We start from the raw sequence: 26,294 nt of genomic DNA on the forward strand, positions 1-26,294 counted from the left end.
TCCACCGTCAAACATGGAGGTAGAAACATTATGCTTTGGGGGTGTTTTTCTGCTAAGGGGACAGGACAACTTCACAGCATCATTTGACGGGGCCATGTACTGTCAAATCTTGAGTGAGAACCTCCTTCCCTCAGCCAGGGCATTGAAAATGAGTCGTGGATGGGTATTGCAGCATGACAATGACCCAAAACACACGGCCAAGGCAACAAAGGAGTGGCTCAAGAAGAAGCACATTAAGGTCCTGGAGTGGCCTAGCCAGTCTCCAGACCTTAATCCCATAGAAAATCTGTGGAGGGAGCTGAAGGTTCGAGTTGCCAAACGTCAGCCACGAAACCTCAATGACTTGGAGAAGATCTGCAAAGAGTGGGACAAAATCCCTCCTGAGATGTGTGCAAACCTGGTGGCCAACTACAAGAAACGTCTGACCTCTGTGATTGCCAACAAACCTTGAAGTCGGAAGTTTACATACACCTTAGCCAAATACATTTAAACTCAGTTTTTCACAATTCCTGACATTTAATCCTAGTAAAAATTCCCTGTCTTAAGTCAGTTCGGATCACCACTTTATTTTAAGAATGTGAAATGTCAGAATCATAGTAGAGAGAATGATTTATTTCAGCTTTTATTTCTTTCATCACATTCCCAGTGGGTCAGAAGTTTACATACACTCAATTAGTATTTGGTAGCATTGCCTTTAAATTGTTTAAATTGGGTCAAACGTTTCGTGTAGCCTTCCACAAGCTACGCACAATAAGTTGGGTGAATTTGTTGTCCTTAAGCCATTTTGCCACATCTTTGGAAGTATGCTTGTGGTCATTGTCCATTTGGAAGACCCCTTTAGCGACCAAGCTTTAACTTCCTGACTGATGTCTTGAGATGTTGCTTCAATATATCCACATAATTTTCCCACCTCATGATGTCATCTATTTTGTGAAGTGCACCATTCCCTCCTGCAGCAAAGCACCCCCACAACATGATGCTGCCACCCTGTCACGGTTGTCTTCGTCCTCTGACGAGATAACGAAATCGTCATCGGAAAATGTGGACCAATACGCAGCAGGTTCGTGAATGCTCATCTTGATTTTTATTCACTACAAAAATGAACATACAAAAAATAACAAAATACGAAAACGAACAACTAACAGTCTGTCAAAGCATAGTGCTTTACACAGAACAATCACCCACAAAACACAAACACAAACACACCCTCATTTATGAGACTCTCAATCAAAGGCAGATAGAAAACACCTGCCTTCAACTGAGAGTCCCAACACCAATTCACCAGACATAGAAACAGACATACTAGACTCCACATAGAAATACCTAAACAAACCAACACCCGGAATTACTAAAACAAACACCCTTAAACCAAACACACCAACCTGAACCACATAAAACAAATACCCTCTGTCACGCCCTGACCAAACTACAAACAATTAACCTTATATACTGGCCAGGACGTGACACACCCCCATGCGTGACGGTTGGGATGGTGTTCTTCGGCTTGCAAGCCTCCCCCTTTTTCCTCCAAACATAACAATGGTCATTGTTGCCAAACAATTCTATTTTTGTTCCATCAGACCAGAGGACATTTCTCCAAAAAGTACGATCTTTGTCCCCATGTGCAATTTGCAGTTGCAAACCGTAGTCTGGCTTTTTTATGGCGGTTTTGGAGCAGTGGCTTCTTCCTTGCTGAGCGGCCTTTCAGGTTATGTCGATATAGGACTCGTTTTACTGTGGATGTAGATACTTTTGTACCTGTTTCCTCCAGCATCTTCACAAGGTCCTCTGCTGTTGTTCTGGGATCGATTTGCACTTTTCGCACCAAAGTACGTTCATCTCTAGGAGACAGAACGTGTCTCCTTCTTGAGCGGTATGATGGCTGCGTGGTCACATGGTGTTTATACTTGCGTACTATTGTTTGTATAGATGGACGTGGTACCTTCAGGCGTTTGGAAATTGCTCCCAAGGATGAACCAGACTTGTGTAGGTCTGCAATTCTTTTCCGAGGTCTTAGCTGATTTCTTTTGATTTTCCCATGATGTCAAGCAAAGAGGCACTGAGTTTGAAGGTAGGCCTTAAAATACATCCACAGGTACACCTCCAATTGACTCAAATTATGTAAATTACCCTATCAGAAGCTTCTAAAGCCATGAGAACATTTTCTGGAATTTTCCAAGCTGTTTAAAGGCACAGTCAACTTAGTGTATGTAAACTTCTGACCCACTGGAATTGTGATACAGTGAATTATAAGTCAAATAATCTGTCTGTAAACAATTGTTGAAAAAATTACTTGTGTCATGCACAAAGTAGATGTCCTAACCGACTTGCCAAAACTATAGTTTGTTAACAATAAATTTGTGGAGTGGTTGAAAAATGAGTTTTAATGACTCCAACCTAAGTGTATGTAAACTTCCGACTTCAACTGAGATATATATATCTATATATAAACACACAAATACTGCTCAAAAAAATAAAGGGAACACTTAAACAACACAATGTAACTCCAAGTCAATCACACTTCTGTGAAATCAAACTGTCCACTTAGGAAGCAACACTGATTGACAAATTCCACATGCTGTTGTGCAAATGGAATAGACAACAGGTGGAAATTATAGGCAATTAGCAAGACACCCCCAATAAAGGAGTGGTTCTGCAGGTGGGGACCACAGACCACTTCTCAGTTCCTATGCTTCCTGGCTGATGTTTTGGTCACTTTTGAATGCTGCCGGTGCTTTCACTCTAGTGGTAGCATGAGACGGAGTCTACAACCCACACAAGTGGCTCAGGTAGTGCAGCTCATCCAGGATGGCACATCAATGCGAGCTGTGGCAAGAAGGTTTGCTGTGTCTGTCAGCGTAGTGTCCAGAGCATGGAGGCGCTACCAGGAGACAGGCCAGTAGATCAGGAGACGTGGAGGAGGCCGTAGGAGGGCAACAACCCAGCAGCAGGCCTTTGTGCAAGGAGGAGCAGGAGGAGCACTGCCAGAGCCCTGCAAAATAACCTCCAGCAGGCCACAAATGTGCATGTGTCTGCTCAAACGGTCAGATACAGACTCCATGAGGGTGGTATGAGGGCCCGCCGTCCACAGGTGGGGGTTGTGCTTACAGCCCAACACCGTGCAGGACGTTTGGCATTTGCCAGAGAACACCAAGATTGGCAAATTCGACACTGGCACCCTGTGCTCTTCACAGATGAAATCAGTTTCACACTGAATACGTGACAGACGTGACAGAGTCTGGAGACGCCGTGGAGAACGTTCTGCTGCCTGCAACATCCTCCAGCATGACCAGTTTGGCGGTGGGTCAGTCATGGTGTGGGGTGGCATTTCTTTGGGGGGCCGCACAGCCCTCCATGTGCTCGCCAGAGGTAGCCTGACTGCCATTAGGTACCGAGATGAGATCCTCAGACCCCTTGTGAGACCATATGCTTGTGCGGTTGGCCCTGGGTTCCTCCTAATGCAAGACAATGCTAGACCTCATGTGGCTGGAGTGTGTCAGCAGTTCCTGCAAGAGGAAGGCATTGATGCTATGGACTGGCCCGCCCGTTCCCCAGATCTGAATCCAATTGAGCACATCTGGGACATCATGTCTCGCTCCATCCACCAACGCCACGTTGCACCACAGACTGTCCAGGAGTTGGCGGATGCTTTAGTCCAGGTCTGGCAGGAGATCCCTCAGGAGACCATCCGCCACCTCATCAGGAGCATGCCCAGGCGTTGTAGGGAGGTCATACAGGCACGTGGAGGCCACACACACTACTGAGCCTCATTTTGACTTGTTTTAAGGACATTACATGAAAGTTGGATCAGCCTGTAGTGTGGTTTTCCACTTTAATTGTGAGTGTGACTCCAAATCCAGACCTCCATGGGTTGATAATTTGGATTTCCATTGATTATTTTTGTGTGATTTTGTTGTCAGCACATTCAACTATGTAAAGAAAAAAGTATTTAATAAGATTATTTATTTCATTCAGATCTAGGATGTGTTGTTTAAGTGTTCCCTTTATTTTTTTGAGCAGTGTATGTGTATATATATATATATATATATTTGCGCATTGCAGTTAAAAAACGACTTTAACTAACACCACGGTTTTCTGCATGCTAGCTATGCTGCCAGCTTATACAAACAGAAGTTAGCATTTAGCAGTCACTTCTTTTAAAACCTGAAAAGGAACAGCTTCTAAATGTTATTCAGCAAAAACAGCCAAATATATCCAAATTGGACTTTAGTAAGTACATTGTGGGCCTGTTACAATACATCCATCATTAAAAAGAAATCTGATTTGTTGAATGTGTACCAATCCAGTGTCCTTCTTCTATCCACCAAGTCTGCATTCCATTGACCTCTTTACCGCATCTATGAGTTTACTAGTCACATTTCCAGGGTTAGAGGTTCCAAGCCTGTTCTATTCATTCTATAGCTGTGTGCTGCTACTGAAGGGGGGTTGCCTAGGCAACCCGAAGACTCATTTGCTACAACACCTTGCTTGTTTCAGCAAGGAGCAACAAAGTTTCATCACGTTGTGAATAGACCATGTTACGGCAAAAACGGAGTCAATCGCACAAATGCCAGGCCATCCCGTCTTCAGTCATTTTATATATATTTTTTTATAAACGGTTATTTTATTTTCATGACGGTCTTTATCCATAACCGTTGGTTACACATAATTGCTCCAGCCCTAAACACACACACACACACACACACACACACACACTTCTGTGACTTTATGACTCAGCATAGTAGCACGAAACAGTCCACAAACTGAAAGCTTCTCCCTATTAAACCACCTCAGTTCAGCAGTGGAGCCTCTATACACACACTAGGGTTGGTATCCAGATTTTCTTACCGTCATACTGTTTCTGTACCATACCAAGGTTTACGTTATTACTGGAAGTGCACACAAGGGGCACTATTTAGTTAAAAAGACACACAAAACAATTTAGGCAACATGGATCTTGTTCCTGGAGGGGATTGATCGTCTCTGCTGTAACCAAGAAGCTTGATCTGGACATCTAGCCACGTAGCTAGCAAGTTAGCAAACCAAATGCATCGTTGGTGCCCAGAGCTGGATATCATTTAATTGGCACATCTAAGATAGTTAACTTATAAGCAGTGGGGCAGCACGCACCTCTGCAGCCCCCGCAAGGAGAGGGGCCCCCAACTCCTGGGTATTGAAAATCATACTGTCGGTATGTCTAAATACACCGGTATCCGGTATATCGTCCAAGCCTAACACACACACGCTCTCATCCTCCTTTGACCTTCTGACTCATCATAGCAGCACGAAACCATTTGCAAACTGAAAGCTTGTCCTTGTTAAACCAATTCAGCTCAGCAGTGGAGCCTCTACTCTGATGCTCTGTGATGGGGCCTCAGTCAAACAGCATTTAGTGAACTGAGCAGTTCTCTACACACACACACACACACACACACACACACACACACACACACACACACACACCTCTGTGGAGTCCCTGCAGTATCAACACATGACAGTGTGGGTCACAATGAGTCCTGCTATTTGTTTTTTTGAAAAGTGTGCCATACTGCCAGAAGAATGTTGTACCAAACAACGTCCTCGCCCCACAAGAAGACCATGACCTTTGATCCTACCTGTTTGTCTTTGTCCTTGGCCTTTCCGCTGCTGCTGACCCGGGAGGAAGGGACATCACGGGGGATGACAGAGATCTGGTGCAGTGGCATGTTCATCCCCGCGGAAACCACCGGACTGGGCGTACTCACACACACACTTCCTGTCTTGCTGCTGCTGCCACGGCAACAGGCATGACTGGCCAAAACACTACTCCTACTGTAGCCTGCACTGCTCTGGAAAGGAAAATGAGTGGAAAGAGGAGAGACAGCGTTAGACATACAGTACATAAACAACACTCACACCTATCACATTTATTTTCAAAAGATATTTGAATTTTCCTTTCTTTCTTTATCAGAGTGATGATTACACATTGACAGAGAGAAGAGTCTGAACAGCCCATGTTGTGAAGTCTTAAACTATAGTACGAACATCCCATAATAGCACATTGACACAGAGAGGAGAGAATGAACCATGGTATGAATAGGTCATGATAACACATTGACTGTCAACATTGAGAAAGGTCTGAATTGCCCATAACAGCACGTCGACGGTGAGAGAAGACTGAGGAACCAAACTAAGCAGCACCATGATGGGTAATTCCTCACAAAACCAGGACAAAAAAGACGATGATTTTGGGGATTTGTACGAGATTTAATCCATAGAACGGTCATTTGGAGGAAGGATTGTTGACTTATATTTTTCAAGATTCATAAATAATTGTATAAACATTTTAAATGAAATAAAAATACAAATCATATTGCAGAGCAAGTGGTAAAGCTTCATATAACACCAATGTTTGCTTTGTAGCACCAACAGATAAAACATCATGGAGTCTTAAAGGAGGCCTGTAGCACCTACAGATAAAACATCATGGAGTCTTAAAGGAGGCCTGTAGCACCTACAGATAAAACATCATGGAGTCTTAAAGGAGGCCTGTAGCACCTACAGATAAAACATCATGGAGTCTTAAAGGAGGCGTGTAGCACCTACAGATAAAACTTCATGGAATCTTAAAGGAGGCCTGTAGCACCTACATATAAAACATCATGGAGTCTTAAAGGAGGCCTGGATAAGGCCAAAATGTCATAAATATGCCAACTTTTATAAATTATTTCTCAATTATGGTTTTAGATACAAATATCTAATTTATGTCAACAATCCTTCGTCCAAATGACCATTATATGGATTAAATGTGAGAAGGGGAAAAAATCATGGTCTTTTTTTGTCCTGGTTTCGTGAAGAATCACCCTGATAACATATTGACAGGGCCTGAAGCAGCCCAAGGTGAGAAGTTATGAAAATACACTTTATAAATATATTGTTTCCACTTCTGCTAATGCAGCCATCTGCAGTGCACAGCCAGACTGCAATTACTGTAAGGTTCAACCCCTCTGGTGTGTGTGTTGGCACACACACACACACACACACACACACACACACACACACACACACACACACACACACACACACACCATATATATATATGTGTGTGTGCCAACGCTGGAGAAGTAGGCTACTAGTAAGGGAGAGAGGAATATGTCATATTGATGTCTTAGGCGAACCCTGTGAAATACAGCGTCCAGGTCAAGGGCACTGGGCAAAACTGTTGGAGGGCATCTACCATCCCCGTAGTGCCAGGACTCTATTTGGGGAGGGAGGGGACAGGTGGAAGACAGACAGGAAGAGGGGTAGTGGTGCATCACTAATCCAGTGCTGTCTGGAAGTAGAGATGGGTTCTATTTCTCTCTCAGTAGAGGTTAGGGATATCTCAGGGGACCATAGGGGTCTCCGGTAGTCTCTCCCTCAGGTCCCAAGGACATTATAGACCCAGAGGACAAGGCACTGCAGGGAGACTAACAAGGGGACTTGACACTATCACAGTCAGATATGAATTACATAGCAGGGTAACCAGAAAGGCTTTTCATTATGTAATGAGAGGGAAGAAGAGGGTTAGAGAGGGAAGAAGAGAGGGTAGAAGAGGGTTAGAGAGGGAAGAAGAGAGGGAAGAAGAGGGTTAGAGAGGGAAGAAGAAAGGGAAGAAGAGGGTTAGAGAGGGAAGAAGAGGGTTAGAGAGGGAAGAAGAGAGGGTAGAAGAGGGTTAGAGAGGGAAGAAGAGAGGGTAGAAGAGGGTTAGAGAGGGAAGAAGAGAGGGAAGAAGAGGGTTAGAGAGGGAAGAAGAGAGGGAAGAAGAGGGTTAGAGAGGGAAGAAGAGAGGGTAGAAGAGGGTTAGAGAGGGAAGAAGAGAGGGAAGAAGAGGGTTAGAGAGGGAAGAAGAGAGGGAAGAAGAGGGTTAGAGAGGGGAAGAAGAGAGGGAAGAAGAGAGGGGAGAGGAAGAGGGTTAGAGAGGGAAGAAGAGAGGGAGAAGAGGGTTAGAGAGGGAAAAGAAGAGGGTAGAAGAGGGTTAGAGAGGGAAGAAGAGAGGGAAGAAGAGGGTTAGAGAGGGAAGAAGAGAGGGAAGAAAGGGTTAGAGAGGGAAGAAGAGAGGTAGAAAGGGTTAGAGAGGGTAGAGAGAGGAGGGTAGAGAGGGAAGAAGAGAGGGTAGAAGAGGGTTAGAGAGGGAAGAAGAGAGGGTAGAAGGAGGAGTAGAGAGGGAAGAAGAGAGGGAGAAGAGGGTTAGAGAGGGAAGAAGAGGGTAAGAAGAGGGTTAGAGAGGGAAGAAGAGAGGAAGAAGAGGGTTAAGAGAGGGAAGAAGAGAGGGAAGAAGAGGGTTAGAGAGGAGAAGAGAGGGAAGAAGAGGTTAGAGAGGGAAGAAGAGGAAGAAAGAGGGAAGAAGAGGGGAAAGAGAGGGAAGAGAGAGGGGAAGAAGGAGGGTTAGAGAGGGAAGAAGAGGGTAGAGAGGGGAAGAAAGAGGGAAGAAGAGGGTGAGAAGAGGGGAGAAGAGAGGGAAGAAGAGAGGGAAGAAGAGAGGGAAGAAGAGAGGGGAAGAAGAGGGGTAGAGAGGGAAGAAGAGAGGGTAGAAGAGGGTTAGGAGAGGAGAAGAGAGGGAGAAGAGGGTTAGAGAGGGAAGAGAGGGGGAAGAAGAGGGTTAGAGAGGGAAGAAGAGAGGGAAGAAGAGGGTTAGAGAGGGAAGAAGAGGGGTAGAGAGGGAAGAAGAGAGGGAAGAAGAGGGTTAGAGAGGGAAGAAGAGGGTTAGAGAGGGAGAAGAGGGTTAGAGAGGGAAGAAGAGAGGGAAGAAGAGGGTTAGAGGAGGGAAGAAGAGAGGGTAGAAGAGGTTAGAGAGGGAGAAAGAGAGGTAGAAGAGGGTTAGAGAGGGAAGAAGAGAGGGAAGAAGAGGGTTAGAGAGGAAGAAGAGAAGGGAAGAAGAGGGTTAGAGAGGGAAGAAGAGAGGGTAGAAGAGGGTTAGAGAGGAAAGAAGAGAGGGAAGAAGAGGTTAGAGAGGGAAGAAGAGGGTTAGAGAGGGAAGAGAAAGGGAAGAAGAGGGTTAGAGAGGGAAGAAGAGGGTTAGAGGGGAAGAAGAGAGGGTAAGAAGAGGGTTAGAGAGGGAAGAAGAGAGGGAAGAAGAGGGTTAGAGAGGGAAGAAGAGAGGGAAGAAGAGGGTTAGAGAGGGAAGAAGAGAGGGAAGAAGAGGGTTAGAGAGGGAAGAAGAGGGTAGAAGAGGGTTAGAGAGGGAAGAAGAGAGGGAAGAAGAGGGTTAGAGAGGGAAGAAGAGAGGGTAGAAGAGGGTTAGAGAGGGAAGAAGAGAGGGAAGAAGAGGGTTAGAGAGGGAAGAAGAAAGGGAAGAAGAGGGTTAGAGAGAGAGGGAGAAGAGGTTAGAGAGGGAAGAAGAGAGAGGGGAAGAAGAGGGTAGAGAGAGGGAAGAAGAGGGTTAGAGAGGGAAGAGAGGGAGAGAAGTAGAAGAGGGTTAGAGAGGGAAGAAGAAGAGGAAGAAGAGGGTTAGAGAGGGAAGAAGAGAGGGAAGAAGAGGGTTAGAGAGGGAAGAAGAGAGGGAAGAAGAGGGTTAGAGAGGGAAGAAGAGGGTTAGAGAGGGAAGAAGAGGGTTAGAGAGGGAAGAAGAGGGTTAGAGAGGGAGAGGAAGAGAGGGAAGAAGAGGGTTAGAGAGGGAAGAAGAGAGGGTAGAAGAGGGTTAGAGAGGGAAGAAGAGAGGGTAGAAGAGGGTTAGAGAGGGAAGAAGAGAGGGAAGAAGAGGGTTAGAGAGGGAAGAAGAGAGGGAAGAAGAGGGGTAGAGAGGGAAGAAGAGAGGGTAGAAGAGGGTTAGAGAGGGAAGAAGAGAGGGTAGAAGAGGGTTAGAGAGGGAAGAAGAGAGGGTAGAAGAGGGTTAGAGAGGAAAGAAGAGAGGGAAGAAGAGGGTTAGAGAGGGAAGAACAGAGGGAAGAAGAGGGTTAGAGAGGGAAGAAGAGGGTTAGAGAGGGAAGAAGAGAGGGTAGAAGAGGGTTAGAGAGGGAAGAAGAGAGGGAAGAAGAGGGTTAGAGAGGGAAGAAGAGGGGTTAGAGAGGGAAGAAGAGAGGGAAGAAGAGAGGGAAGAAGAGGGTTAGAGAGGGAAGAAGAGGGTTAGAGAGGGAAGAAGAGGGTTAGAGAGGGAAGAAGAGAGGGAAGAAGAGGGTTAGAGAGGGAAGAAGAGAGGGTAGAAAGAGGGTTAGAGAGGGAAGAAGAGAGGGTAGAAGAGGGTTAGAGAGGGAAGAAGAGAGGGAAGAAGAGGGTTAGAGAGGGAAGAAGAGAGGGAAGAAGAGGGTTAGAGAGGGAAGAAGAGAGGGTAGAAGAGGGTTAGAGAGGAAAGAAGAGAGGGAAGAAGAGGGTTAGAGAGGGAAGAAGAGGGTTAGAGAGGGAAGAAGAAAGGGAAGAAGAGGGTTAGAGAGGGAAGAAGAGGGTTAGAGAGGGAAGAAGAGAGGGTAGAAGAGGGTTAGAGAGGGAAGAAGAGAGGGAAGAAGAGGGTTAGAGAGGGAAGAAGAGAGGGAAGAAGAGGATTAGAGAGGGAAGAAGAGAGGGAAGAAGAGGGTTAGAGAGGGAAGAAGAGAGGGTAGAAGAGGGTTAGAGAGGGAAGAAGAGAGGGAAGAAGAGGGTTAGAGAGGGTAGAAGAGGGTTAGAGAGGGAAGAAGAGAGGGAAGAAGAGGGTTAGAGAGGGAAGAAGAGAGGGAAGAAGAGGGTTAGAGGGAAGAAGAGGGTTAGAGAGGGAAGAAGAGAGGGAAGAAGAGGGTTAGGGGAGAGAAGAAGAGGGTTAGAGGGAAGAAGAGAGGGAGAGAGGGTTAGAAGAGGGTTAGAGGGAGAAGAAGAGAGGGAAGAAGAGGGTTAGAGAGGGAAGAAGAGAGAAGAAGAGGGTTAGAGAGGGAAGAAGAGGGTTAGAGAGGGAAGAAGAGAGGGAAGAAGAGGGTTAGAGAGGGAAGAAGAAGAGGGTTAGAGAGGGAAGAAGAGGGTTAGAGAGGGAAGAAGAGGGTTAGAGAGGGAAGAAGAGAGGGAAGAAGAGGGTTAGAGAGGGAAGAAGAGAGGGTAGAAGAGGGTTAGAGAGGGAAGAAGAGAGGGTAGAAGAGGGTTAGAGAGGGAAGAAGAGGGGAAGAAGAGGGTTAGAGAGGGAAGAAGAGAGGGAAGAAGAGGGTTAGAGAGGGAAGAAGAGAGGGTAGAAGAGGGTTAGAGAGGGAAGAAGAGAGGGAAGAAGAGGGTTAGAGAGGGAAGAAGAGAGGGTAGAAGAGGGTTAGAGAGGAAAGAAGAGAGGGAAGAAGAGGGTTAGAGAGGGAAGAAGAGAGGGAAGAAGAGGGTTAGAGAGGGAAGAAGAGGGTTAGAGAGGGAAGAAGAGAGGGTAGAAGAGGGTTAGAGAGGGAAGAAGAGAGGGAAGAAGAGGGTTAGAGAGGGAAGAAGAGAGGGAAGAAGAGGGTTAGAGAGGGAAGAAGAGAGGGAAGAAGAGGGTTAGAGAGGGAAGTAGAGAGGGAAGAAGAGAGGGAAGAAGAGGGTTAGAGAGGGAAGAAGAGAGGGAAGAAGAGGGTTAGAGAGGGAAGAAGAGAGGGTAGAAGAGGGTTAGAGAGGGAAGAAGAGAGGGAAGAAGAGGGTTAGAGAGGGTAGAAGAGGTCGGGTAGAAGAGGGTTAGAGAGGGAAGAAGAGAGGGAAGAAGAGGGTTAGAGAGGGAAAGAAGAAAGGGAAAGAAGAGGGTTAGAGAGGAAGAAAGAAGAGGGTTAGAGAGGGAAGAAGAGAGGGAAGAAGAGGGTTAGAGAGGGAAGAAGAGGGTTAGAGAGGGAAGAAGAGAGGGAAGAAGAGGGTTAGAGAGGGAAGAAGAGAGGGTAGAAGAGGGTTAGAGAGGGAAGAAGAAAGGGAAGAAGAGAGGGAAGAAGAGGGTTAGAGAGGGAAGAAGAGAGAGGAAGAAGAGGGTTAGAGAGGGAAGAAGAGAGGGTAGAAGAGGGTTAGAGGGAAGAAGAGAGGGAAGAAGAGGGTTAGAGAGGGAAGAAGAGGGTTAGAGAGGGAAGTAGAGAGGGAAGAAGAGAGGGGTAGAAGAGGGTTAGAGAGGGAAGAAGAGAGGGTAGAAGAGGGTTAGAGAGGGAAGAAGAGAGGGAAGAAGAGGGTTAGAGAGGGAAGAAGAGAGGGAAGAAGAGGGTTAGAGAGGGAAGAAGAGAGGGAAGAAGAGGGTTAGAGAGGGAAGAAGAGGGTTAGAGAGGGAAGAAGAAGAGAGGGAAGAAGAGGGTTAGAGAGGGAAGAGAGGGTTAGAGAGGGAAGAAGAGAGGGAAGAAGAGGGTTAGAGAGGGAAGAAGAGGGTTAGAGAGGGAAGAAGAGGGTTAGAGAGGGAAGAAGAGGGTTAGAGAGGGAAGAAGAGAGGGAAGAAGAGGGTTAGAGAGGGAAGAAGAGAGGGTAGAAGAGGGTTAGAGAGGGAAGAAGAGAGGGTAGAAGAGGGTTAGAGAGGGAAGAAGAGAGGGAAAGAAGAGGGTTAGAGAGGGAGAAGAGAGGGAAGAAGAGGGTTAGAGAGGAAGAAGAGAGGGTAGAAGAGGGTTAGAGAGGGAAGAAGAGAGGGAAGAAGGGGTTAGAGAGGGAAGAAGAGAGGGTAGAGAGGGTTAGAGAGGAAAGAAGAGAGGGAAGAAGAGGGTTAGAGAGGGAAGAAGAGAGGGAAGAAGAGGGTTAGAGAGGGAAGAAGAGGGTTAGAGAGGGAAGAAGAGAGGGTAGAAGAGGGTTAGAGAGGGAAGAAGAGAGGGAAGAAGAGGGTTAGAGAGGGAAGAAGAGAGGGAAGAAGAGGGTTAGAGAGGGAAGAAGAGAGGGAAGAAGAGGGTTAGAGAGGGAAGTAGAGAGGGAAGAAGAGAGGGAAGAAGAGGGTTAGAGAGGGAAGAAGAGAGGGAAGAAGAGGGTTAGAGAGGGAAGAAGAGAGGGTAGAAGAGGGTTAGAGAGGGAAGAAGAGAGGGAAGAAGAGGGTTAGAGAGGGTAGAAGAGAGGGTAGAAGAGGGTTAGAGAGGGAAGAAGAGAGGGAAGAAGAGGGTTAGAGAGGGAAGAAGAAAGGGAAGAAGAGGGTTAGAGAGGGAAGAAGAGGGTTAGAGAGGGAAGAAGAGAGGGAAGAAGAGGGTTAGAGAGGGAAGAAGAGGGTTAGAGAGGGAAGAAGAGAGGGAAGAAGAGGGTTAGAGAGGGAAGAAGAGAGGGTAGAAGAGGGTTAGAGAGGGAAGAAGAAAGGGAAGAAGAGAGGGAAGAAGAGGGTTAGAGAGGGAAGAAGAGAGGGAAGAAGAGGGTTAGAGAGGGAAGAAGAGAGGGTAGAAGAGGGTTAGAGGGAAGAAGAGAGGGAAGAAGAGGGTTAGAGAGGGAAGAAGAGGGTTAGAGAGGGAAGTAGAGAGGGAAGAAGAGAGGGTAGAAGAGGGTTAGAGAGGGAAGAAGAGAGGGTAGAAGAGGGTTAGAGAGGGAAGAAGAGAGGGAAGAAGAGGGTTAGAGGGAAGAAGAGAGGGAAGAAGAGGGTTAGAGAGGGAAGAAGAGAGGGAAGAAGAGGGTTAGAGAGGGAAGAAGAGAGGGAAGAAGAGGGTTAGAGAGGGAAGAAGAGAGGGTAGAAGAGGGTTAGAGAGGGAAGAAGAGAGGGAAGAAGAGGGTTAGAGAGGGAAGAAGAGGGTTAGAGAGGGAAGAAGAGAGGGAAGAAGAGAGGGAAGAAGAGGGTTAGAGAGGGAAGAAGAGAGGGAAGAAGAGGGTTAGAGAGGGAAGAAGAGGGTTAGAGAGGGAAGAGAGGGTAGAGAGGGAAGTAGAGAGGGAAGAAGAGAGGGAAGAAGAGGGTTAGAGAGGGAAGAAGAGAGGGAAGAAGAGGGTTAGAGAGGGAAGAAGAGAGGGAAGAAGAGGGTTAGAGAGGGAAGAAGAGAGGGAAGAAGAGGGTTAGAGAGGGAAGAAGAGAGGGTAGAAGAGGGTAGAGAGGGAAGAAGAGAGGGTAGAAGAGGGTTAGAGAGGGAAGAAGAGGGTTAGAGAGGGAAGAAGAGAGGGGAAGAAGGAGGGTTAGAGAGGGAAGAAGAGAGGGAAGAAGAGGGTTAGAGAGGGAAGAAGAGAGGGAAGAAGAGGGTTAGAGAGGGAAGAAGAGAGGGAAGAAGAGGGTTAGAGAGGGAAGAAGAGAGGGAAGAAGAGGGTTAGAGAGGGAAGAAGAGAGGGTAGAAGAGGGTTAGAGAGGGAAGAAGAAAGGGAAGAAGAGAGGGAAGAAGAGGGTTAGAGAGGGAAGAAGAGAGGGAAGAAGAGGGTTAGAGAGGGAAGAAGAGAGGGAAGAAGAGGGTTAGAGAGGGAAGAAGAGGGTTAGAGAGGGAAGAAGAGAGGGAAGAAGAGGGTTAGAGAGGGAAGAAGAGAGGGTAGAAGAGGGTTAGAGAGGGAAGAAGAGAGGGAAGAAGAGAGGGAAGAAGAGGGTTAGAGAGGGAAGAAGAGGGTTAGAGAGGGAAGAAGAGGGTTAGAGAGGAAGAAGAGAGGGAAGAAGAGAGGGAAGAAGAGGGTTAGAGAGGGAAGAAGAGGGTTAGAGAGGGAAGAAGAGAGGGAAGAAGAGGGTTAGAGAGGGAAGAAGAGAGGGAAGAAGAGGGTTAGAGAGGGAAGAAGAGAGGGAAGAAGAGGGTTAGAGAGGGAAGAAGAAAGGGTAGAAGAGGGTTAGAGAGGGAAGAAGAGAGGGAAGAAGAGGGTTAGAGAGGGAAGAAGAGAGGGAAGAAGAGAGGGAAGAAGAGGGTTAGAGAGGGAAGAAGAGGGTTAGAGAGGGAAGAAGAGAGGGAAGAAGAGGGTTAGAGAGGGAAGAAGAGAGGGAAGAAGAGGGTTAGAGAGGGAAGAAGAGGGTTAGAGAGGGAAGAAGAGGGTTAGAGAGGGAAGAAGAGGGTTAGAAAGAGAGGGAAGGAGAGAGTTAGAGAGGGGGAAGAAGAGGGCTAGAGAGAGATGGAGAGAGTTAGAGAGAGAGGGAAGGAGAGAGTTAGAGAGACAGGGAAGGAGAGGGTTAGAGAGAAAGACAGGGAAGGAGAGGGTTAGAGAGAAAGACAGGGAAGGAGAGAGTTAGAGAGAAATACAGGGAAGGAGAGGGTTAGAGAGAGAGATAGAGAGACATCCAACTCACAACTGCCTATGAGCTCATCTTCAGTAAGACAGTGAGTCCACAGACATGTCTGCACCAACCCCTGTTTCCTCCAACACACTAGTGCCACATGGACACGGGCCCAGCCTTCCCCCTCCAACACACTACTGCACGTACACACAAACACACACACACATTCTATTTCTATGGCCCAATCAATAACTTCATGAAAAGGTCAGATTGGTCAGAAATTGACCTTGTTGCCATGACACCAGCTACTGGAGGCTGGTTCGGCTCTACAGTATCCTGCTGAAACACACAAACACACACACGCGTATAAATGTGCATGCACACGTGTGAGCATAGACACACAGTCATTGTTTCTATTTAAAAGGAATAATACAAGAACCCAATAAAAAATATTGTCATTTACATTCAGAGTAGGTTTAATCTTCACGGTCCGCTTCACTCATCTACATGACAAAATCTCCAACATCAAAAAGTCTTCAGAGCAGCAAGGTTTACAATAATATCACTCATCTACATGACAAAATCTCCAACATCAAAAAGTCTTCAGAGCAGAAAGGTTTACAATAATATCACTCATCTACATGATAAAATGTCCAACATCAAAAAGTCTTCAGAGCAGCAAGGTTTACAATAATATCACTCATCTACATGACAAAATCTCCAACATCAAAAAGTCTTCAGAGCAGAAAGGTTTACAATAATATCACTCATCTACATGACAAAATGTCCAACATCAAAAAGTCTTCAGAGCAGAAAGGTTTACAATAATATCACTCATCTTGACTGACTGACTGACTGACTGACTGACTGACTGAAATGTAAACAACTAGATCCGGTCTTACTTTCAACCCAGATTAATCATGCATTTAAAAAGTCTCTCTCCTCAGGCAGTGGGTTCTCTCTCCAGTCCAGAGTCCTGTCAGGTAAATCTATATCTATCCTCCATCTGTTTTCTGCCTGGCTGAACCCTTGTTATTCACACGGCGCAGACCCAGACCTGCACTGACCCTCTTCCATCAGATAGACAGAGCAGACATTTGGTGTGTGTGTGTGTGTGTGTGACTGTGACAGAGATGGCTTGGAGCTACACACCTCCTAGTAATGAGACTCAATGCTTCAGCTCCTTATCAATGTGCTTACATTATTGAACTAGCAGCACTTCTCTGGAAAAATACTCACACAGAGACATGAGAGCAGTAGTGTGAATACAGCTCAGGTCCTCCTTTCTCCTAAATGTTATCCTCCTCCTCTATGCTAGCCGGCTCAATCACCAGCATCACTGACATTTCAGGCTCTTCAGTAATACGATTGTCAACCTCATTAGAATATATGCTAATGAGTGTTAGGGATGAGAAGTCTGAGACAGGGCTTTGAACACAGAGTGGTAAGTTGGAAGACAGACAGACAAATTACAACAGCTGTAAATGACATGGCATCACCCTGGCTCTGATTGCTGTCAACACACACACACACACACACACACACACACACACACACACACACACACACACACACACTGCTTGAGTCTTTGATTATTCATACACATTGTGTCTTGCTGAAACTTTTAACATGTCTAATAACACATGAGGACCTTCCTGAATATCTATCCTGTTTAAACACAGTTAATATCTATCCTGTTTAAACACAGTTAATATCCATCCTGTTTAAACACAGTTAATATCCATCCTGTTTAAACACAGCTAATATCCATCCTGTTTAAACACAGCTAATATCCATCCTGTTTAAACACAGCTAATATCCATCCTGTTTAAACACAGCTAATATCCATCCTGTTTAAACACAGCTAATATCCATCCTGTTTAAACACAGCTAATATCCATCCTGTTGAAACACAGTTAATATCCATCCTGTTTAAACACAGTTAATATCCATCCTGTTTAAACACAGTTAATATCCATCCTGTTTTAACACAGTTAATATCCATCCTGTTTAAACACAGTTAATATCCATCCTGTTTTAACACAGTTAATATCCATCCTGTTTAAACACAGTTAATATCCATCCTGTTTAAACACAGTTAATATCCATCCTGTTTAATACAGACTAGGAAGAGTGGATTAATGCCTTACAACTGGGTATAAGATGACATTTCACTACATTGTACTCACATTTTCTATGAGACACAGACACATGATACTATATAATCACATACTTTCTGTTCTGTAGGCATACTGTAGGTTCATGTAACCATATGGGCTGTGGTCCTAGACTAGACAATACTACAGGGTTGGGAAATTCAGAAAGTAATCTACATTTCAATTCCAATTCATTGAAAAGCATTGAAGAAAATTGTAATTGTAATTTCAAGGCACTTCCTGAATTGACTGGAATTGAAATGGAATTGACTCCAACCCTGCAATAGAGCATGTCTCTCTCCCTCTCTCTGTATGGAATGATATGCATAGCCTTGGACATGGTCCTGTCTATATTTCTTTGGTCCACAGCTTTACCTGGCTGCTCACTGCTCAGAGATTCACACACGCACACACACACACACCCACTGACAGGTTCAACACTGCATGTCATGATAGATAGGAATCTGAAAAACAGAGAGAGGATAGTCTCCACATAAACGCATGGATGACCAGAGGAGATTTAGAAAGTCACTGGACTGAATTGGGGAATTGTACCCTGTGACAGGGAGCTGTTGGACTGACACTCTCTCCTCTGGAGAATCTCCCATCACATACACCGCATTCAGAAAGCATTCAGATTCCTAGATTTCTTCCCACATTTTATGACGTCACAGCCTTGTTCTAAAATGTATTAAGAGAGAGGAGAGAGGATGGAGAGAATAAATGACAGGGAGAGGTGAGGAGACTGATGACATATTTTGCTAGAAGAGCAGAATGAAATAAAAACACCTGGAAAACAACAGGAAGAGAAAAGTGCAAACACATCAGAAAGTCAAAATGAGAAGGGGAAGTTGATTGAGAGGCCATGCACAGACACACACACACACACACACACACACACACACACACACACACACACACACTGTTGTGCTATCACTGACACAGACACACACACACTTTCTCAAACAATGCTGCTTGCATCAGTCCATCTCTGAGAGATGCGGGCAATAGTTCATGGCATGGTTTCACAGTTTCATGTGTATGACAATTAAGGCAGCCTGAGCTGCTGAGAGGAAATTACTCTGATACCGCTTCATCCAACAGGATCATTGATTTCCCATTGACATAAACCACAGCAATGCTTCATCCTATAAACCCAAACCCATTTGCAGAAGAAGAACCAAGGAAATCAAGACCGTAGATGTATAAGTGTATACTAACCACACATGCAGTACGCACTTCCAGGAATCAGTGTGATATGACTGATACATTTTTCTGTTCATTATGAACCGTCAATCTGCTTGGTTCTATTCGTTATTCAAAACTATGATAACCATATTGTTATCATTAGAAAGTATGAGCTATATGGAAAATTCAGCATGTACACACACACACACACACACACAGGACTTACAGTACACAGTAAAGAGAAGTGTCAGTTGTCATATCACTTCCTTTGTGAAATCACATGACCGAGAGAGCCACAGGTCTCAGTACACTTACTGGAAGATGTGTCACCCAAAACAAGCCATCAACAACAGTAAACTAACCAGTTATTAGTAATCTTTATAAACCATTAACAGTAAACTGTTATCAGTAATCTTTAACAAAGTTATGACTCATCAAAACAATGGAAAACCCAGCAGTGTTTTCCCTAGAGTTTATTTTCTCAGGCAGAATGCCAAGACTAGTCCGGATAGACCGACATCCAGGTCTGGGGCCTTCACAGAAGTTTCCATTGAAATTAACTGATTCCAAATTATAGACTCAAGTAAAAAACCTAATAGTGTTTAATGCATATTTTCCCACAAGTGGGAAGTCAAGTAGAAAAAACAAATATTCACCAGAGTTTTCCATGGCAATGAAACTAAAGGATGTGACAATTAATATATAGTGGGCAACAGGGGAGGCCCGCCGGAACGATAGCTCATTAGTGAAAACACTGACAAGTCTACACAAAAGCCAGTTGAAGACTGTCAACTAACTGCACTACAGTCTAGTCCCAACTCCTCGTTCCACTGTGATGTGTACGTTTATTACTCTCATCCAGGGACGCAACTTTCACTGGGGACAGGGGGGACATGTCCCCTCCACATTCTGAAGTTGCATTTTTGTCCCGCCCAGTTTAATCATTGCAATGTGATACAAAATAAGGCAACGGTGTGCTTTAGGACCATGCGGACGCCTCAGAGCGGTCGGGTAGGCTGTTTATCTGACTGGATAAAAAAATATATTATGTCCCCCTCACTTCTAAGTTGCGCCCCTGCTCTCATCTTATCCTGGCAGGACCCAGAAGATGATGTAACTGGGCTGGGCTGTATAGCGGTAACAGTTATGGTACACTAGACTACATGCCAATGACTGGGGGCATTCACAGTTCAGCCTGAGGACTTTATATTAACTCTCCAACAACCCTTGACTTACTTTACATTCCTTTCTGCTCTTAGTGGAGGGAAGGGCCCCCACAAAAACATTCAAATCAGAATCACCTTTATTTGCAAACATATTTACATATACCTGGAATTTGATTTGGTAAAATGGTGCTGCCACGTATACAAAATCAACATACAGAATATAAAAGGTGATAAACATAATATACTGACAGAATATTTTACGACTAATTTACAAATCCACTTACACCATAAACAGAAAAAAATGAATAATTATGCATATTACGGATGTATAAACAAATTTACAATGGATGATGTGCGACCTGTACGCTCTAGTCGGCTGGCCCTCACTACATATTCGTCGACAGACCCACTGGCTCCAGGTCATCTATAAGTCTATGCTAGGTAAAGCTCCGCCTTATCTCAGCTCACTGGTCACGATAACAACACCCACCTGTAGCACAAGCTCCAGCAGGTATATCTCGCTGGTCATCCCCACAGCCAACACCTGCTTTGGCCACCTTTCCTTCCAGTTCTCTGCTGCCAGTGACTGGAACGAATTGCAAAATCGCTGAAGCTGGAGACTTACATTTCCCTCACTAACTTTAAACATCAGCTATCTATGCAGCTGTACATAGTCCATCTGTAAATAGCCCACCCAATCTACCTACCTCATACCCATATTGTTTTTATTTACTTAGCTGCTCTTTTGCACACTAGTATCACTACTTACACACCATCATCTGCTCATCATCATCTGCTCATCTATCACTCCAGTGTTAATCTGCTAAATTGTAATTACTTTGCTACTATGGCCTATTTATTGCCATACCTCCTCATGCCATTTGCACACACTGTATATAGACTTAATTGTTTTCTATTGTGTTATTGACTGTACGCTTGTTTATTCCAGGTGTAACTCTGTGTTGTTGTTTCTGTCGCACTGCTTTGCTTTATCTTGGCCAAGTCACAGTTGTAAATGAGAACTTGTTCTCAACTAGCCTACCTGGTTAAATAAAGGTGAAATAAAAGAAAAAAATATGAAGCAGAACTACACTGCTCAAAAAAATAAAGGGAACACTTAAACAACACAATGTAACTCCAAGTCAATCACACTTCTGTGAAATCAAACTGTCCACTTAGGAAGCAACACTGATTGACAAATTCCACATGCTGTTGTGCAAATGGAATAGACAACAGGTGGAAATTATAGGCAATAAGCAAGACACCCCCAATAAAGGAGTGGTTCTGCAGGTGGAGACCACAGACCACTTCTCAGTTTCTATGCTTCCTGGCTGATGTTTTGGTCACTTTTGAATGCTGCCGGTGCTTTCACTCTAGTGGTAGCATGAGACGGAGTCTACAACCCACACAAGTGGCTCAGGTAGTGCAGCTCATCCAGGATGGCACATCAATGCGAGCTGTGGCAAGAAGGTTTGCTGTGTCTGTCAGCGTAGTGTCCAGAGCATGGAGGCGCTACCAGGAGACAGGCCAGTACATCAGGAGACGTGGAGGAGGCCGTAGGAGGGCAACAACCCAGCAGCAGGACCGCTACCTCCGCCTTTGTGCAAGGAGGAGCAGGAGGAGCACTGCCAGAGCCCTGCAAAATAACCTCCAGCAGGCCACAAATGTGCATGTGTCTGCTCAAACGGTCAGATACAGACTCCATGAGGGTGGTATGAGGGCCCAACGTCCACAGGTGCGGGTTGTGCTTACAGCCCAACACCGTGCAGGACGTTTGGCATTTGCCAGAGAACACAAAGATTGGCAAATTCGCCACTGGCGCCCTGTGCTCTTCACAGATGAAAGCAGGTTCACACTGAGCACGTGACAGACGTGACAGAGTCTGGAGACGCCGTGGAGAACGTTCTGCTGCCTGCAACATCCTCCAGCATGACCGGTTTGGCGGTGGGTCAGTCATGGTGTGGGGTGGCATTTCTTTGGGGGGCCGCACAGCCCTCCATGTGCTCGCCAGAGGTAGCCTGACTGCCATTAGGTACCGAGATGAGATCCTCAGACCCCTTGTGAGACCATATGCTGGTGCGGTTGGCCCTGGGTTCCTCCTAATGCAAGACAATGCTAGACCTCATGTGGCTGGAGTGTGTCAGCAGTTCCTGCAAGAGGAAGGCATTGATGCTATGGACTGGCCCGCCCGTTCCCCAGACCTGAATCCAATTGAGCACATCTGGGACATCATGTCTCGCTCCATCCACCAACGCCACGTTGCACCACAGACTGTCCAGGAGTTGGCGGATGCTTTAGTCCAGGTCTGGGAGGAGATCCCTCAGGAGACCATCCGCCACCTCATCAGGAGCATGCCCAGGCGTTGTAGGGAGGTCATACAGGCACGTGGAGGCCACACACACTACTGAGCCTCATTTTGACTTGTTTTAAGGACATTACATCAAAGTTGGATCAGCCTGTAGTGTGGTTTTCCACTTTAATTTTGAGTGTGACTCCAAATCCAGACCTCCATGGGTTGATAAATTGGATTTCCATTGATTATTTTTGGGCGATTTTGTTGTCAGCACATTCAACTATGTAAAGAAAAAAGTATTTAATAAGATTATTTCATTCATTCAGATCTAGGATGTGTTATTTTAGTGTTCCCTTTATTTGTTTGAGCAGTGTATATACACATTGCCTTCGGAAAGTATTCAGACCCCTTGACTTTTTCAACATTTTGTTACATTACAGCCTTATTCTAAAATGGATTAAATAAATAAAAATCCTCAGCAATCTACACACAATACCCCATCATGACGAAGCAAAAACACATTTTTAGAAATGTTTGCAGTAATAAATTATAAAAAACAGTATTCACAACCATCGGGTTCTTGGTCACCTCCCTGACCAAGGCCCTTCACCACCGATTGCGCAGTTTGGATGGGCGGCCAGCTTTAGGAAGAGTCTTAATGGTTCTAAAATTCTTCCATTTAAGAATGATGGAGGCCACTGTGTTCTTGAGGACCTTCACTGCTGCAGAAAGTTTTTGGTACCCTTCCCCAGATCTGTGCCTTGACAGAATCTTGTCTCTGAGCTCTACAGACAATTCCTTTGACCTCATATCTTGGTTTTTGCGCTGACATGCACTGTCAAGTGTGGGACCTTATATACAGTGGGGGGGAAAAGTATTTGATCCCCTGCTGATTTTGTACGTTTGCCCACTGACAAAGAAATGATCAGACTATAATTTTAATGGTAGGTTTATTTGAACAGTGAGACAGAATAACAACAACAAAAAATCCAGAAAAACACATGTCAAAAATGTTATAAAATGATTTGCATTTTAATGAGGGAAATAAGTATTTGACCCCTCTGCAAAACATGACTTAGTACTTGGTGGCAAAACCCTTGTTGGCAATCACAGAGGTCAAACGTTTCTTGTAGTTGGCCACCAGGTTTGCACACATCTCAGGAGGGATTTTGTCCCACTCCTCTTTGCAGATCTTCTCCAAGTCATTAAGGTTTCGAGGCTGACGTTTGGCAACTCAAACCTTCAGCTCCCTCCACAGATTTTCTATGGGATTAAGGTCTGGAGACTGGCTAGGCCACTCCAGGACCTTAATGTGCTTCTTCTTGAGCCACTCCTTTGTTGCCTTGGCCGTGTGTTTTGGGTCATTGTCATGCTAGAATACCCATCCACGACCCATTTTCAATGCCCTGGCTGAGGGAAGGAGGTTCTCACCCAAGATTTGACGGTACATGGCCCCGTCCATCGTCCCTTTGATGCGGTGAAGTTGTCCTGTCCCCTTAGCAGAAAAACACCCCCAAAGCATAATGTTTCCACCTCCATGTTTGATGGTGGAGATGGTGTTCTTGGGGTCATAGGCAGCATTCCTCCTCCTCCAAACACGGCAAGTTGAGTTGATGCCAAAGAGCTCCATTTTGGTCTCATCTGACCACAACACTTTCACCAGTTGTCCTCTGAATCATTCAGATGTTCATTGGCAAACTTCAGACGGGCAGGTATATGTATTCTTGAGCAGGGGGACCTTGCGGGCGCTGCAGGATTTCAGTCCTTCACGGCGTAGTGTGTTACCAATTGTTTTCTTGGTGACTATGGTCCCAGCTGCCTTGAGATCATTGACAAGATCCTCCCGTGTATTTCTGGGCTGATTCCTCACCGTTCTCATGATCATTGCAACTCCACGAGGTGAGATCTTGCATGGAGCCGAGGCCGAGGGAGATTGACAGTTCTTTTGTGTTTCTTCCATTTGCGAATAATCGCACCAACTGTTGTCACCTTCTCACCAAGCTGCTTGGCGATGGTCTTGTAGCCCATTCCAGCCTTGTGTAGGTTTACAATCTTGTCCCTGACATCCTTGGAGAGCTCGTTGGTCTTGGCCATGGTGGAGAGTTTGGAATCTGATTGATTGATTGCTTCTGTGGACAGGTGTCTTTTTTACAGGTAACAAGCTGAGATTAGGAGCACTCCCTTTAAGAGTGTGCTCCTAATCTCAGCTCGTTACCTGTATAAAAGACACCTGGGAGCAAGAAATCTTTCTGATTGAGAGGGGGTCAAATACTTATTTCCCTCATTAAAATGCAAATCAATTTATAACATTTCTGACATGCGTTTTTCTGGAAACTTTTGTTGTTATTCTGTCTCTCACTGTTCAAATAAACCTACCATTAAAATTATAGACTGATCCTTTCTTTGTCAGTGGGCAAATGTACAAAATCAGCAGGGAATCAAATACTCCCCCCACCCCCACTGTAGACAGGTGTGTGCCTTTCCAAATCATGTCAAATTGATTGAATTTACCGCAGGTGGACTCCAATCAAGTTGTAGAAACATCTCAAGGATGATCAATGGAAAAAGGATGCACCTGAGCTCAATTTCAAGTCTCATAGCAAAGGGTCTGAATATTTATGAAAATAAGTTTCTGTTTTTAGGTTTAAATAAAATTTCCAAACATTTCTAAAAACCTGATTTCGCTATGTCATTATAGGGTATTGTGTGTAGATTGCTGAGGAAATTGTTTAATTTAATCATTTTTAGAATAAGTCTGTAACGTAACAAAATGTGGAAAAAGTCAAGGGGTCTGAATACTTTCCGAAGGCACTGGATGCAGTCAGACAGTGCAGAGTGCAAAAATTAGATAAAGGGCTTAGCATGTCCCAGATAGAAATGCTATATAGTCCTCCATAAATGCGTTGAAAAATGCAAGAATTATACATTTATCTGTGGCTTAACAAAGCCCTGTAGCAATTTGTATTCCTGTTAGAGAGAGAACGAGGAAGTATCCTACTGCTTGCAAAGTTAGCTGCTCTGACTTGTAAAGAAATATGTAACTTTTTCTTTCAAGTGAAACCAGAAAGAATGTCATTCTTCTGTACCCTTTATGTTATATTTCATATTACGTCTTAGACAAGCATTTTCTTCTAGCCTTTAAGCCGTGTTTCTTTTCAAAGAAAAGTGTTGAAGACTCAGTACTGGTACAGAAGCCATAAGCTAGTAAAGCTGGCTCAGACAGAGAGACAGATGGTGAGGATTCCAGAACCTTCTTTGACATGTCAAGTCAAGAGGGTTCCTAATGAAGTCACTCCTCCCCTCTCTCTCTCTTCCTTCTCTCCCATCCCTCCCCTCATCATCTCCACAACAACAGAACTGATATTAAATCAGAGTGATGTGTAGCAGGGGTTGTTTGAACCACATCCTTATCTCACTGTAGTCAACAAACCTAGCAAATACATTTTTATTATATCATCATTGACACAGGTCTGTATTGAAGTACAGTAAAATACTTTATAATCACACACGTCTTTCATTATACGTTTCCAAAGATAACAGACTCGTACTGTACACGTGTATCAGCCTGTAAACCTCGTTGATGGTCAAGCACAAGCTGGCAAGCTTCTGTGTGCTGTGTAAGAGGACACACTGTTCAGTTAAGACCATCTTCAGAAAACACACTAAAGCAATAAGGAATGATGATGATTGCTGTTCACACAGAACATCATCATCTCTGTTTACACTCATAAAGTCACGTTGTGTGCACGCATGTTATGCTTTGCAGTCCTTTGTACTTTCATCATTATAGGAATGTTTTTCCGTATAGGCCGGTAAGAATGGACGCCGTAGGAAGCTCTTTATCTGTAGTAGTTCCAGTCCACAGTGATTTCAAAGTTCTGAATAAAGCTTTTCCCCATGGATGTAAATTCAAAGGCACAGTACTATGCTGTTTATCAAGTCTACCAGGTCAGTTGTGAAACATTTTAAATAGATTTAATCAATTTATTGTAATGGAGGCCAAACACGATGAATTAAAGTTCAATCAAAAATACACCGCCATGACAAATAAAGTGTCCACCCATGAATTTAACTTTCAAAACACAAGTGCTGTGCTGTTAATCAAATCTTAGAAAAAAAGTGCTATCTAGAACCAAATAGATTTCTTTGGCTGTCCCCATAGGAGAACCCTTCGAAGAACCCCTTTTGGGTTCAGGTAGAACCCTTTTGGATCCAGGTAAAACCCTTTTGGGTTCCATGTAGAACCCTTTCCACAGAGGGTTTTACAGGGAACCAATAAGGGTTCTCCAATGGGGACAGCCACAGAACCCTTTTGGAACCCTTTTTTCTAAGAGTGTATACATCCACAATGAATGAAAAGGCCTCTGTATAAAGCAGAACTGCTATTTCAGGGCCACAAAACCGAAAGCCTGAAACCTTGAAGGAGCACAATGACCATAACGACATCATCATCCACAGGCAGGTAATGTACAGTACATAATCAAAAAGAGAGATCATGTATTACTACTCCCCATCCATTCTAGCTG

At 44.9% G+C, this 26,294-nt stretch overlaps 1 protein-coding gene across 7 annotated transcripts in view; it reads right to left on the reverse strand.

Moving 5' to 3' along the window:
- The window catches only part of marchf8 (membrane-associated ring finger (C3HC4) 8), a 162,367-nt gene that overhangs the window by 121,774 nt on the left and 14,299 nt on the right, over positions 1 to 26,294 (reverse strand). For all 7 annotated transcript variants that reach the window (XM_029752306.1, XM_029752307.1, XM_029752311.1 and 4 more), the window contains one exon: positions 5,616 to 5,828. In XM_029752306.1, the coding sequence (XP_029608166.1) occupies positions 5,616 to 5,711 (96 nt within the window). In that variant the 5' untranslated portion in view covers positions 5,712 to 5,828. The remainder of the gene's footprint in view (positions 1 to 5,615; positions 5,829 to 26,294) is intronic.

Source organism: Salmo trutta, chromosome 5, assembly GCF_901001165.1.
Source record: "Salmo trutta chromosome 5, fSalTru1.1, whole genome shotgun sequence".
NCBI lineage: Eukaryota > Metazoa > Chordata > Actinopteri > Salmoniformes > Salmonidae > Salmo > Salmo trutta.